Source organism: Meles meles, chromosome 14 (genome assembly GCF_922984935.1).
Source record: "Meles meles chromosome 14, mMelMel3.1 paternal haplotype, whole genome shotgun sequence".
Lineage (NCBI taxonomy): Eukaryota > Metazoa > Chordata > Mammalia > Carnivora > Mustelidae > Meles > Meles meles.
In genome coordinates, this window is record NC_060079.1 from 22,936,114 (window position 1) to 22,950,459 (window position 14,346).

At 34.8% G+C, this 14,346-nt stretch overlaps 1 protein-coding gene across 11 annotated transcripts in view; it reads left to right on the plus strand.

Moving 5' to 3' along the window:
- The window catches only part of INTS6 (integrator complex subunit 6), a 110,572-nt gene that overhangs the window by 58,952 nt on the left and 37,274 nt on the right, over positions 1–14,346 (plus strand). For all 11 annotated transcript variants that reach the window (XR_006821478.1, XR_006821479.1, XR_006821476.1 and 8 more), the window contains 5 exons: positions 3,946–4,071; positions 5,666–5,820; positions 11,486–11,638; positions 11,766–11,898; positions 13,032–13,126. Coding sequence is in view for 6 of the 11 variants with exons in the window: in XM_046028162.1 (XP_045884118.1) it covers positions 3,946–4,071; positions 5,666–5,820; positions 11,486–11,638; positions 11,766–11,898; positions 13,032–13,126 (662 nt within the window). In the remaining 5 variants the exon portion in view is untranslated. The remainder of the gene's footprint in view (positions 1–3,945; positions 4,072–5,665; positions 5,821–11,485; positions 11,639–11,765; positions 11,899–13,031; positions 13,127–14,346) is intronic.

The following is a 14,346-nucleotide window of genomic DNA, read 5'->3' on the forward strand; positions in this document are numbered from 1 at the left end:
TTCCAAATATGTAGTCTCTACTAACAATTCATGTGCATTTTTAACTTAATGATAAGAGTAGTGTGTGTACATTTATTTTTCCCATTATAATTTATGTCACTAAGGAAAAGTTGCAAAGAAATGTGCCTGTGTTGTCACAATCATTAATAAGTTGTTATATTTTCTAGGTATACTCTAAAAATATTGTAAAATAGTCATTGTAAGCATTTTTCTTTTATTAGGTAATTAGTGAGTATCCACTCTATGTAACTGTTTTTAATGCTGGAAATACAGCAGGAACAATAAAGATCACTTTTGGACTATGTGACAGATAAAATCATAAAATGAATAAGTAATAGTATTTTAGAGAGTGCTACTTACTCTAAGGAAGAAGCAGGGTAAGGATGTAGAGAGTAACTTGAGGCAGAGAATGAATATTCTTGGAAGGTCTTTGAGGAGGTGATGCTTTTAAAAACCATGAACCTAAAAGTTTGAACTATACTGGTTCGATCAATGCATTCCTTATCCTTGGATATTATCATATTTGTTTAAAGAAATAAAACATTTATTCTTTTATAAATTCTATACCTCTAATATTGAAGTTAAGGCCTCTTGTTTTAATAGGGATTAATCATTTTTAGTTGTGTCTTAAAAATATTAATCCCTCTAAAATCATTGTTACATTGTGTTTACTGAGTCTTTATTGTGGTGGAACTGACATAAAACATATTAGTTGCAGGTGTATATCATAATGATTTGGTATTTGTGCATATTGTGACATGATCACCACAATAAGTCTTCTTAACATACAAGTGGAGATCTGAGTAAGGGAGTAAACTGTAGGAAGATCTATGCAAAGAAAATAGTAAGGGAAGGAACACACTGTATATTTTTGTGAGCAAATAGGAAGGCTGATATGGCTGGAGTTTACATAAGGAAGGAGTAGAAGGTAATAGGTTTAGAGCAGTAGGCGAAGGTTGAATATTGAATAGCCTTTTAGGCTATAATAAATATTTTTTATTTTCCAAGTGCGATGAGGAACCATTGGGGAGGGCTTTTTCTAGGGGTTGACACCTGTTTCTTTATCTGAACGATCACTTCAGGTGCTAGATAGACTATACTGTAAAGTAGCAACAATAGAGGCAGAAAGGCTAGTAAGCAATGATAGGACTTTAGTTTAAAGTGTTGGATTTGGGGGAATGATGAGAGGTGGTCTGATGGAAGGGAGAACTTGAGGATGAGGGCAATGAGAGCAGAATGAATGAATCAAGGATGATTCTTAGGTGACTCACTTGGCCTGAATACTGGAGGTGAATGACTGTGACATGGACTGAGATGGGGACATTGAGGAGAAGCAGGTTTGAAGGTGCAGGGATATCAAAGCAAAAAGTGCCTAACTGATATGATGGTGGAAGTCCTGAAGATAAAAAGCACTTTATAAGAATTATAAGACATCTAGAGTAAATAAATTTAACTTTTTAAGCCTCTGTAAAGATTGTTGCCCAGTTTATTACAAATATTCTTTTCGCTTCTTCTCCGTTTTACTAAAATGCTAGTGTAGTAGACTTCTGTGGGAAATTTTTTTTTTCCACTTCTGCCTTTAGATTCACTATATTTAGTTTGATTTTTTTGTGGACTCTACATAATAGTAAGTAAGCCAGCTCCTTGACTTGAAAGTGTGTGCTTGTAAGCCATAATTGTAGAAACTGTGCTTCAATACAGAGAGTTGTACATTATAAGGGATGAGTTTTGATTGAGAGAATAAAAGAAATATTACATAGGGTATAGGTTTACTTTGTAAAGATGGCAAAATTTGCTATTTCCTCTTTACCTTCAAAAGAATGGATAGTTATTTTTTTTTTTAAGATTTTATTTATTTATTTGATAGAGAGAGATCACAAGTAGGCAGAGAGGCAAGCAGAGAGAGTGAGAGGGAAGCAGGCTCCCTGCCGAGCAGAGAGCCCGATGCGGGACTCGATCCCAGGACCCCGAGACCATGACCTGAGCCGAAGGCAGTGGCCCAAACCACTGAGCCACCCAGGCGCCCCGGATAGTTATTATTTAAGTGACTCAAGTTTATTAACTTTTTCTTTAGTTTTTATAAAGCATCTTTGTAATTCTTTTTTATACTAAGATTATAACTCCTACAGGATAGAGGAGCGGAGAGAATTGCTACAATTTTATACTTTCAAATTTTTTGGTTTTTAATGACTTCTTGGGGATATGCTTAAATTGCAAGAAATAAGAGAATTCAACCTTTATATAATCTTCTAGATACTTTGTGTATCAAGATGATCAATCTTTATATGTATTGTGACTCAGAAAAAATATTTTAATTTATCAGTTCTTTCAAATAAGTACGATTCCATATAGGCATTCTGTTTTAAATACTAATTTCAAATTAACATCATGATTTCCAGGGAACAAAGTATACCCAGATTAAAGTTTCTAATGTCCTGTAAAGGTTTCAATCTTGGCCATATTAACTTGGGTAAATTAACCTCTCCATGCTTTAGTTTTCTTATTTATAACCTGGAGAAAGTAACCCATACAGTTGTTGCTAGGACTAAATAAATTAATATGTAAAGTGGTTGGAATAGTGCCAGGCATGTAGACATGCAATAATTGGTAGGTATTTTTATGATTATGACTACTGTTATTGTATACAGGTAGGTTGTTTGTTATCTGATACTTGTTTTTCTAAGTATAGCTGATGGTCGATTTGAATCACAGTACTGCCTAATGTTTTCTATTCTGAGTAGCCTTTAACAAATCACATGTCAGGTATAAACTGATATGAGTAATTTGATATATCAAATATAATGATACATAGCTGTGTTTGGAAATAATTGGTGAAATCAGAAAAATTATGTAGGACTTTTCCATATTGAGCTTATTGCAAATAACATTGTTAAGATGTTTGATTAAACTGTTTTAGTTATGAAAGTTCTCAGCATTGGTTTGGGTCAGCACATGTGATAGAAATATGATACAAGTTACATACATAATTATAATTATCATAGTAGTCACATTAAAAATGTGAAATTAACCTCCGTATCTTTTAAGTCAGTAAGTACAAAGTATTTCAACATGAAAATGACATTTAAAAATCATTGAAATAGTTTACCTTTTTTTATTAATGTTACAAAATAAGTTATATATTTTATAGTTATTATACATACCAATTTGGACTAGCCATTAGATGGACTAGCCATCTCATTAGCCAGATGTGGTCAGTGATTATAGTATGGGACAGCACAGGTCTAGATACATTTATGGAAAATCCCTGTTTAAGAGATCTTTTCACTAGTATGTTTTTTTAATCACTAGCATTTTATTGCTCTCTACTAAAAATTCTATAGGTTAAAATATACAAAAGGAAAAGTCATTTAAGATGGATTTAATTCCCAAATACGTAAGCCAAAGGAAATTCAGGAAAAGCACATGCTACCATCTATCTTAAAGTGCAAATATGTCAAATATGCAGTAATTTCCAGCAGGCCAATTAAATAATTGAATATCTGCCATGTGCTTAGCATTACTCATAGTGATAATACTTTTCATTTATTAGGAGTAAGATCTTGAAGGTTAGTTATTAGATGTTAGGTATATGTATTAAAGATAAACTATACTGGGTAATAGTTGAAGATAATTTTATGTATGTATTTCAAGTTATATTTTATATAATATACATATATAAGTATGTGATTTTTTCCCATTGTTTGTTCAGATCAAGTTTCTGTTTTTTGTGTATCTACATTTAGAAGAAAAATTGCATACTGTCATAAAATGGAATTGTTGGTTGATTGAAAATGACTATTTTTATTCATTTTTCCATAAGATAATGAAATAAAGTCAAACTTTGCCATTGAACTTTTGTTAATAGTGTCAGAAACCCAACTAGCTTGGGTTTTGGCTTGCCAAAGGTAGAAATTTCTGCAACTAACTTTATTCTTTTTGTCTCAGGCCGCTCATACTCTGTATGTTCTCCAAGAATGCTTAATCAGTGTCTGGAGTCTTTGGTGCAGAAAGTGCAAAGTGGGGTGGTAATAAACTTTGAAAAAGCAGGACCAGATCCTTCACCTGTAGAAGGTATTATTGTACTTTTCTTATAGACATTCTAAACTTTATTGTTGAACTAGAACAGAAAAATTACTATGATTTGGCTTTTAAGATTGACAAGGTCAAATTATTAAGATGACAAAATGGCTGTTGGTAAAGAGGGAAGATTAAACAGGAAAATGAAGATAAACTGATAGCGGTTCACTAGCATCACTTTTTTATACTGATTGTTCATAATCATATAGGAGTCAAAAACCTTATTAGGCATTTACGGATTAGGAGCCTCATACTTCCTTTTTAAAAAGACCACTTTGCCTCTCTCCAGTATATGTGCTTATCCTGTGTCCCTTAATGGAACAAGAATGTTTAATCCTAGGTGTTTAATTCCTTAGCTGCATTTTTTCTAAGGATCAGTCTGGTCAAAAACAGTCAGTCAGTACTTGTGTGTGTGGTTTGTGTGGTTACAAAAAAGAGGAACCAGCCTTTGCCATTAAGCTGGATTCTATTCTAGTTAAGTTCCACCTGACTTTATTTTAATATTCTGTGATCATGAACTATTTAATTAGCTAGAGGGTATAAGGAGTTACACTAGAACCAATGGACAGCTTACATCTGTGATCCTCTGTGTAGTATGGCATAGCTTATAACAAGAATTACAGAGTCACTAATGACACTTGGCAGAGGTGATCCATTGAGTGGGTAAATTGGGAGAACAGAAAGGTCATAGGAAAAAAAAACTGGTTACTCTCAGAGGGGTATAATAGGGAAAGAATAGAAAATGGTAAAGTTATATAAATTATGTTACCGTGTCTTTTAAAAAAATAAGCTCCTTTAATTGGTTCTTAGACACAGAATGTATTTATTTTTAAATTATTTTAATATTTGGCTTAGAGTTAGGCACCAAGTATATGTTTAATAAACTGTTGAAGACAGTTGCTATTTTGCTAGAATTATTTTAGATTGAAGGTAGATACCTCGAGTTTGATTTGCATATTAAATTTTTTTGTTAAAAATGATTTTAAAGAAATCTTAATTTAGCAATACTTACCTAGTATTTACTTAGCCAATGAATGACGAAGAGATTGGGTTTTCACCTCTATCATCTAATAATAGGGAAAACATCATTCATTAAACAAGTATCTACCATAAAGTAGGTTTTACTTATTCTGAACTGGCAAACCTCCTTTCAACTGTTGAATTCATAGTTGGAATTTATAGCCCTTACTGTTTCGTGAATTTTTTTTTTTAAAGATTTTATTTATTTATTTGACAGACAGAGATCACAAGCAGGCAGAGAGGCAGGCAGAGAAAGAGGAGGAAGCCGGCTCCCTGCCAAGCAAAGAACCCGATGTGGGACTCGATCCCAGGACCTTGAGATCATGACCTTAGCCGAAGGCAGAGGCTTTAACCCACTGAGCCACCCAGGCGTCCCTGTTTTGTGAATTTTAATCTAGGTGTTAAGTAGTCATGATAGTAGAACCATTCAAAAGAAACAGGAAATTTCAGAATTGAGCAAGATTCGGACATTTTTACTAGGTTAAGTAACAATGGATATAATTTAACTTTTTATGTTTTTTTTCCCTTAATGATACATACTTTTTTTGTCTTAATTTCTTTGCTACAGATGGGCAGCCAGATATATCAAGACCTTTTGGATCGCAGCCTTGGCATAGCTGTCACAAACTCATATATGTCAGACCAAATCCTAAAACTGGGGTTCCTATAGGTCATTGGCCTGTTCCAGAATCTTTTTGGCCAGATCAGAATTCTCCAACACTAGTAAGTACCAAAATGACTGTGACTTTGTATTAGTCACCATTTAACTGTTTTTTTTTTTTTTTTAAAGATTTTATTTATTTGACAGAGATCACAAGTAGACAGAGAAGCAGGCAGAGAGAGAAGGGGAAGCAGGCTCCCTGCTGAGCAGAGAGCCCGATGTGGGGCTCGATCCCAGGACCCTGGGAACATGACCTGAGCCAAAGGCAGAGGCTTTAACCCACTGAGCCACCCAGGCACCCCGTTTAACTGTTTTTCATAGTAGTTTTAAGTACTGTTACCAAGGATGTGGCTAATTTACAGGAATTAGACAGATGTTCAAAGTGCTCTGGTAAGCTGTTACATGATTTAGTATATACTGTATCATTCATTATGAAGTAATAGAAAAAAGGTGTTGGTTTCCTTTAGAATCTATTTTTTTTTTTAAAGAATTTATTTCTTTATCTGACAGAGAGAGATCACAAGTAGGCAGAGAGGCAGGCAGAGAGAGGGATAAGCAGGTTCCCTGCCGAGCAGAGAGCCCAATGTAGGGCTCGATCCCAGGATGCTGGGATCATGACCTGAGCTGAAGGCAGAGGCTTAACCCACTGAGCCATCAGGTGCCCCCTCCTTTAGAATCTGTTATGTTTATGTTTTTATTATTGGCATTTGGGTGCAGACTCATAATGTAAGAAGAGTTTCTCTTTGGTCTCTAGATATTAATGTAACATAAGGATTTGTCTCTAGGATACAATTTAGAATTTAAATGAAAGTTTAGAAAATAATTCCAATTGTTTATAATCTTTTAGGATGTAGTCTTAGAAATTTATGTTGACTTTCATGGCTTTAGGTTATGTCCAGTGTTTTCATTCTGGAAGTTTTTAAGTAGAAATGACTTTCTGGTCTTGTTTACATGAATGATTTTTAGAAATTGTGAGGTTTATTGAATGATCATTGTGAATTAACAGTATTCACTCTGTGGTTCTTACAGTAAAGGGTAAATTTATACAAATTAATATCTAGCCAATGATATTAGTATACTTTTTTCAGAATAGCTTTTTTCATAGTATCTGAGCTTTTTTTCTAGTGTCTAGTATCTAGGGATACTTTGTGGGAGAACATGTTAGTAGTTCTTTTGCTATTACCCTTAGAAGATAATAATCATATTTCAGAGATCCATGAAGCAGTTTTAATAAAGTTTCATGCAGATACCATTTTTTAATTAAACTGAAACCTTTCTGAAACTTTTTTCATTATTATTTTTGTTAAGTTTTTATTTTGATTCCAGTAAACATATGGTATTTTATTAATTTCAGGTATAGGATATAGTGATTTAACACGTCCATACAATACCCAGTGCTGATCACAAAACCACTCTTTTTTTTTTTTTTTTTTTTTTAAAGATTTTTATTTATTTATTTGACAGAGAGAGAGATCACAAGTAGGCAGAGAGGCAGGCAGAGAGAGAGGAGGAAGCAGGCTCCCTGCGGAGCAGAGAGCCCGATGCGGGGCCCGATCCCAGGACCCTGAGATCATGACCTGAGCCGAAGGCAGCGGCCTAATCCACTGAGCCACCCAGGCGCCCCCACAAAACCACTCTTTAATTCGCATCACCTATTTCACCCATCCCCTCACCCACCTCCCCTCTAGACATCAGTGTGTTATCTGTAGTTAAAGAGTGTTTCTTGTATTCTCTCTCTCATTTCCCCTTTGTTCATTTGTTTTGTTTCTTAAATTCCACATACGGATGAAATCATGTGGTATTTGTCTTTCTCTGAATGACTGACTTTGCTCAGCATTCACTCTAGCTACATCCATGTTATTCACATGGCAAGATTTCATTTCTTTGTGACTGAATAATATTCCATTATAAATACATATACCATATCTTCTTTATCCATTCATTAAGCAATGATTAATCAAGATACTTCTGTATCTTGGCTATTATAAATAATGCTGCTGTAAACATAGGAGTGCATATATCCCTTAGAATTAGTGTTTTTGTATTCTTTGGATAAATACCCATGTGATTGCTGCATGGTAGAGGAGTTCTATCTTTAACTTTTTGAGGACCCTCCATACCGTTTTCCACAGTGCCTGCACCAGTTTGCATTCCCACCTGTAGTGCATGAGTTGAAATCTTTAAACCTCTATCAACTCTTCAGGGCGATATTTATTTATTTGTACTCTATACATATTTCCTCTATTTATTAGGGATTTAGTGAAGTGGAACGTGAAATTAAGGCTTTATAAGAAGTGTTCTTTTATTCCTTTTTGTTCTGATTGAATCATCATAGTTTTAAAATCCGGTCTTTATAGAGAAGCTCTTAATTTCTTTAGTCATTTTACTTTCTCTTCTGGAGCCCTTTTACCTTTTATAGAACAGATACCTTATTTATATGAAATACTGTCTTGGTTGTTCATTCTGTTGTGTTTTAACACCTATAGGAGTATGTGTAGTACTTGTTGAGTCCTAATAGAAAGAAATCTAAAACCAGGGTCATAAGCATTATCTGTTAATATTGCTCTAGTGGTCTATTGCAAATTGTTAGATTTTGAAGTGTGGGATTTCAGCTGGGGGTGGGGGGAAGAGTATGAGGGCTTCTGGGTGGCTCAGTCAGTTAGGTGTCAGCTTTTGGCTTGGGTGGTGGTCCTGGAATCCTGGCATCCAGCCTCACACCGGGCTTCCTGCTTAGTGAGAAGCCTGCTTTGTCCTCTCCCTGCTGCTCTCCCTGCTTGTGCTTTCTCTCTGTTTCTCTGTCAAGTAAATAAATAAAATCCTAAAAAAACAAGTATGGAAGTTAAAAAGAGTAAGGTGTATTTAGAGGAATGAGAAATAGCTGAGTATAGGTGGAACATAACGTGTGTAGGGGATTTGAGCTTTTCTCACTGCAGTGGGGTTCACAGAATAAGTGAAGATGTTTTTAAGGGAGTGCTGCTTTAGGAAATTTAATCCGGTTGTTTTCATCTGCAGCAGAATTAGGAGATGAGTTGGATGGTAAGCAGGTTATCTAGATGGCTATTGCTAGGATTCATGTAGGAGATTTTAAGAGAATGAATTAAGATGATCGAAGAGAGAATCATAAAGACAATATTGGAAAGAACTGGCAGAGTTAACTGAAGGATATTAGAGGGGAAATGAAGTTTTTATAAATAATAGTATTCAAATAAGATGTACTGATGCTGAAATTAAATGTGATTTGTTAAGAATCTCGTTCTGAATTTATTAGATCATGGCTCCACCAGTTATTAGCTGTGTTTTGGTCAGCTGTCTTCTCCACTCAATTTCCCATCAGTTAAATGGAGGTAACCACTATCTCATGGGATTGTTTGGGGGCTTAAATGAAGTCATAAAGGCAAAATTTTCTTTGCCAAGTTCTAGAAGCCATCCTCTCCTGCTAGTACACATTTTCCCCCTTGGATCTCAGTATTTTCATTCAAAAATAAAATTGAGTTTCATGGACTGTTTAAATAAGATAGGTGTCAGGTACATATGAGATGAAGGAGCACAATACGGAGTAAAACATGGTGCTTCCCTTCTGAAATCTTACCATTCCACAGGAAGGTCAGACTAGTAAACATAATACAGAACAGTGTGCTGACTGTACTAGGTGCATGGAGCAGAGCCCAGAGGAGGTGGTGCCTAACTGCCTATGTATTTGGAGTACAGGGCAAGGAAGGGTGCCAGGGAGGAAATCTCTTAGATGTCTTACTTGCCATTTCAGACTTTAAAACTTTGTTTGTTTGTAATATGCAAGGGAGAAAATAATAGAACAGCCAGGGATAACGCGAAACCAGGGGCGTGAAAAGATGCTGATTCTGCTTGAGTAACTGCAAGTGGTTTGGCATGGCTGGAGCACAGGGTGTACATGGTGTGGTGATTGAAAGAGATAGGGACCAGATCATCAAGGATCTTTGTATATATTTAAAGAAAAGAGTCGGGGTCCTATTTTTAGGTGATTGGTTGCTACTTTTACCAAATAATTTTAGATAGGGAAATTACATGATCATATTTATATTTTGTGGCTATGGGATTGATTGGAGGGAGCTAATTAGAGAGGTTAATTAAAAATAAGCAGTTGTACTAGTCTAGTCTGAGAAATGATGAAGGCATAAATTAGAGTACTAAGAAATAGAAGATAGAAATTTTTAGAGAGATGAGAATTTATTGACAGAAGGCAGTAACTAAATACTGAGCACCTGCCAAGTGTATGTGTTCTGCCTACTAACTTAGAATTTGTGGGATTTTATCTGGTTCTTTGTGACAGTTAAATAATGAGGATAAGGAGGAGATATTAAGGATAACACATAGGTTGTTTTTATTTTTAAAGATTTTTTTTTAAAGATTTTATTTATTTATTTGACAGAGAGAGATCACAAGTAGACAGAGAGGCAGGCAGAGAGAGAGAGAGGGAAGCAGACTCGCCGCTGAGCAGAGAGACCGATGCGGGACTCGATCCCAGGACCTGAGATCATGACCCGAGCCGAAGGCAGCAGCTTAACCCACTGAGCCACCCAGGCGCCCCTATTTTTAAAGATTTTTATTTGAGAGAGAGAGAGAGAGAAAAGAGAGGGAGCGTGCATGAGCGAGCGAGAGAGCAGGGTGAAGGGCAGAGGGAGAAGCAGACTCCCTGAGCAGAGGGCCCGATGTGGGGCCCCATTCCAGGACTCTGAGATCATGACCTGAGCTGAAGGCAGATACTTAACAGAACCACCCAGGTGCCCCAACATCTAGGTTTTGAAAACAGGTTTTGTAGTTTGGGGGAGAAATAATGAATTGCCTAATAACGTGTTAGAGGGATTTATAGAAGATTCTGATTCTATTTGGTAGACAGTTGAAACAAAAGAAGTGAGGGAGATTTGGTCTCAACACTGGATTTGAGAGCCACTAGGGTATAGGTAGTAATGAAGTAATAAGAGCCTTTTATAGCAGCAAAATTTCTAATTATTTCTTCATAGCTCTTATTTCCTTCATCATTCTTCAATCAGTGAGATTTTTAGGAAGGAGGCTATTGGGAGGGGAGAGCTGGGAATAGATTAACATGCCTTTTTCTCCCCCTTACATTAATGTGTTTTTTGTATCTTTAGATCAGGTTGTCCAAAGTAGTATGTATATACCAGAGAAATAACTGAAGGAAAACATTAGAATTTCTATTTATGTTTATCTTTTTCTCTTATTTTTAATATTATTTTGTTATATATTTTATTATATACCTATGAATTACAAATAATTTATAAATAAATTTATATATGTCCTAATGTATTGTGTGTTCAAAAACTTTTACTAAACAAGGTATGTAATCAGTTTGGAAGCTACTACTCCATTACAAGAAATTAAATTGCCACAACTGAGAACTTAGGAAGGTTTCTGTATTAATTATTTCTTAGATGTAACAATTAATTACTTAATTCCAAAATTTTGCACTTTTCTGATAAATTTTAAGATCTAAAAAAATTTTTATTCTGTGTACATTTTAAAAATGCTTTGACTTTTTCTTGTGAATATAAAATTTAAGCATTACATTTTTAAGTATTTTCTTTCAGCTTTAATAGTGCTTTCAGTAGTAAATTAAACTCTTTAACTAGCAGAATCGAGGAACTGAGTAAATTCTGATAGTGAGGGATACTGAAAATTAGTTTGTTTCTTGGCATTTTATGTGAGTAGTAATAATAAGACTTTCCCCTCCAGCCACCTCGCACGTCTCACCCGGTAGTGAAGTTTTCCTGTACAGACTGTGAACCGATGGTTATTGACAAATTGCCTTTTGACAAATATGAGTTGGAACCTTCACCACTGACTCAGTTTATCTTGGAAAGGAAATCTCCTCAAACATGTTGGCAGGTGAGCCAAAAAACTGTAGTGACTTAAAAGTGGAATGTTCTTTTAAAAAGTTAAATTGAATCAGTGATTTATAAAACATTTTGTAAAGGTCGTTAAATATATTGTCTTTACTACTCCCTTTTAACAGGTATATGTGAGCAATAGTGCAAAATATAGTGAACTTGGTCATCCCTTTGGTTACTTGAAAGCCAGTACAGCACTGAACTGTGTCAACTTATTTGTGATGCCTTACAATTACCCAGTCCTTCTTCCTCTTTTAGGTAAGTATTCCTGTTCTGTTTTCTGTGGCTCAGCATACATACAAATTTTCCTCAAAACAGAGTTTGGGAACATCTCTTTGTAAGTTCTCATGTCTTACGAAAATTAATGGAACTGTTTTTAACTCTGTAATATTGAACCTACTATCCAAGGTGGTTTTAAAGCAACCTGTGTATGTCTGTGGTAAATTAAAAGTCATTGTCAAAACACCTTTGGTTCTATAAATTGTTGAAGATACTATGTTCTAAATTTTAAATATTCTAAGTTTTCTGCAAGTTAATTTCTTACATGGTTAGAATTGGTAATACAGGCTTTGTATTTGGTGAACAAGACATTTTGTCGAAGCATATATTTATAAATCTGAGTGTATTTTTTTTCTAAGAATTTACCTGTACTTTAATTTTCATTTGGCAAATATTTTTCTAAATGAATGAATTTATTCTAAAACATTGTAATAAAAGCCTAAAATTAGTTTCTGGGGACCCTCTGGCTATAATGTTTGAGCAGTACTATTGGAGAAGACTTCTTTCCCTCCATTGAACCACATCAGATTTAAGTTATAGTCAAAATATTAGGTATATTTTATAGAAAATAGTGTGCGTACTTTGCTTCTGTCCTCAAATCTATGTTATGTCTAAGTGTAGATAGTGTATAGATTTTCTTGTGTGTTTTCTGATTCTGCCTTATTGTTACATGAAATATTGTTACATGAAATACATGATTGGCATCTTTTTTTTTTTAAAGATTTTATTTATTTATTTGACAGACAGAGATCATAAGTAGGCAGAGAGGCAGGCAGAGTGAGAGGGGGGAAGCAAGCTTGCTGCTGAGCAGAGAGCCTGATGTGGGGCTTGATCCCAGGACCCTGGGATCATGACCTGAGCCAAAGGCAGAGGCTTTAACCCACTGAGCCACCCAGGCATCTGATTGACATCTTTTTATGTTTAAAATGGTATTACTACTCAAAGTGGCAGAACTAAAAATTGTGCCCCTTTTAATTTTGTTAAAAACTTGATGTCTGATGTTACCGTCTTACAAATAAGAAAGCGGACTTTAAAAATGAAATGTATTTGACTTGCTTTTCATGTGTGAAAACAATTGATGATGATAGGTTGTTCACATTATACATTTATAGATGACTTGTTTAAAGTACATAAAGCAAAACCAACATTGAAATGGAGACAGTCATTTGAAAGTTATTTGAAGACAATGCCTCCCTACTATCTTGGGGTAAGAATGTTATTAAAAATAGAACTTGTTATAAAATTTTACATTATGGTTATGGTTTACTGTAGGTCTTAAAACTTATTTGTTGCTATTATAGAATGTACAGAATATACAAATGTTGGGAACATTGAGTGTTCAAATGACCAGTGCAGATGTAATGGAAAAGAAAGGTTTCAGTGATTTGCATAATAATGGTAATGATAATGATCAAGATAACATATATATAATGCATACATTAGGCCTGATATGCTGAACGTTTTACATTTATTAACCTCATGAGTTTTTGATACAATGTTCTACTAAACTCATTTAATTTATATAGTAACCCTATGAGGTAGAAATCATCATTTCTGTTTCACAGATGAGGAAACTAAGGTACTAACCAATTAAATAATATGTCCAAGGCTACATAGCTAATGTGTGGGAGACTAGAATTTAATCCCAGGCAGCTTGGCTTTTAGAATAGCTCCAATTGTTGTACTCCCTTGTTAAATTGCAGTTTTATAACTATTTTTCTTTAAGGGTACAGAATAATTTTTGTTGCTTTATTCCCTACGTCTCCAGAAATGTGTTTTTAGGTAGATAAGTATATATTTTCAGAGAATCATACATTTTTAGAACTGTAACTTTGTGATTACAGTTGGCCCTTGAACAACAAAGGTTTGAAGTGCATGGGTTCATTTATATGTGAATTTTTTCTGATAGATAAAAAGGAAGATTTTTTTTTTGAGATTTTTGGCAATTTGGAAAAGTCGCAGATGAACCATATAGCCTATAAATACTAAGAAAAAAAATCAAGAAAAACCTAGGTTATTGTGAGAATATAGTATATATATAATACATATTACATACAAAAATTAATGATGTTACTAGACTTCCAGTCAGTAGCAGGCTATTAGTCATTAAGTTTTGGGGGAGTCAAAAGTTGTACATGGATGTTCGATTGTGTGGGGTCGGCACTTCTAGCCCTCATGTGGTTCAGAGGTCACCTGTACTTAACACCTCATGTATCACAGTAGGTAAGACCAATAATGTATATATTATTAAATGCATTATCTATTGTATGAAAAGTAACTTCTTAAGGAGACCAGTGTTAAAAGCACTTTTAACCATTTACTTGATAGAGACATAGTGAGAGAGGGAATACAAGCAGAGGGTAGTGGGAGAGGGAGAACCAGGTTTCCCGCTAAGCAGGCAGCCTGATGCAGGGCTCCATCCTAGCA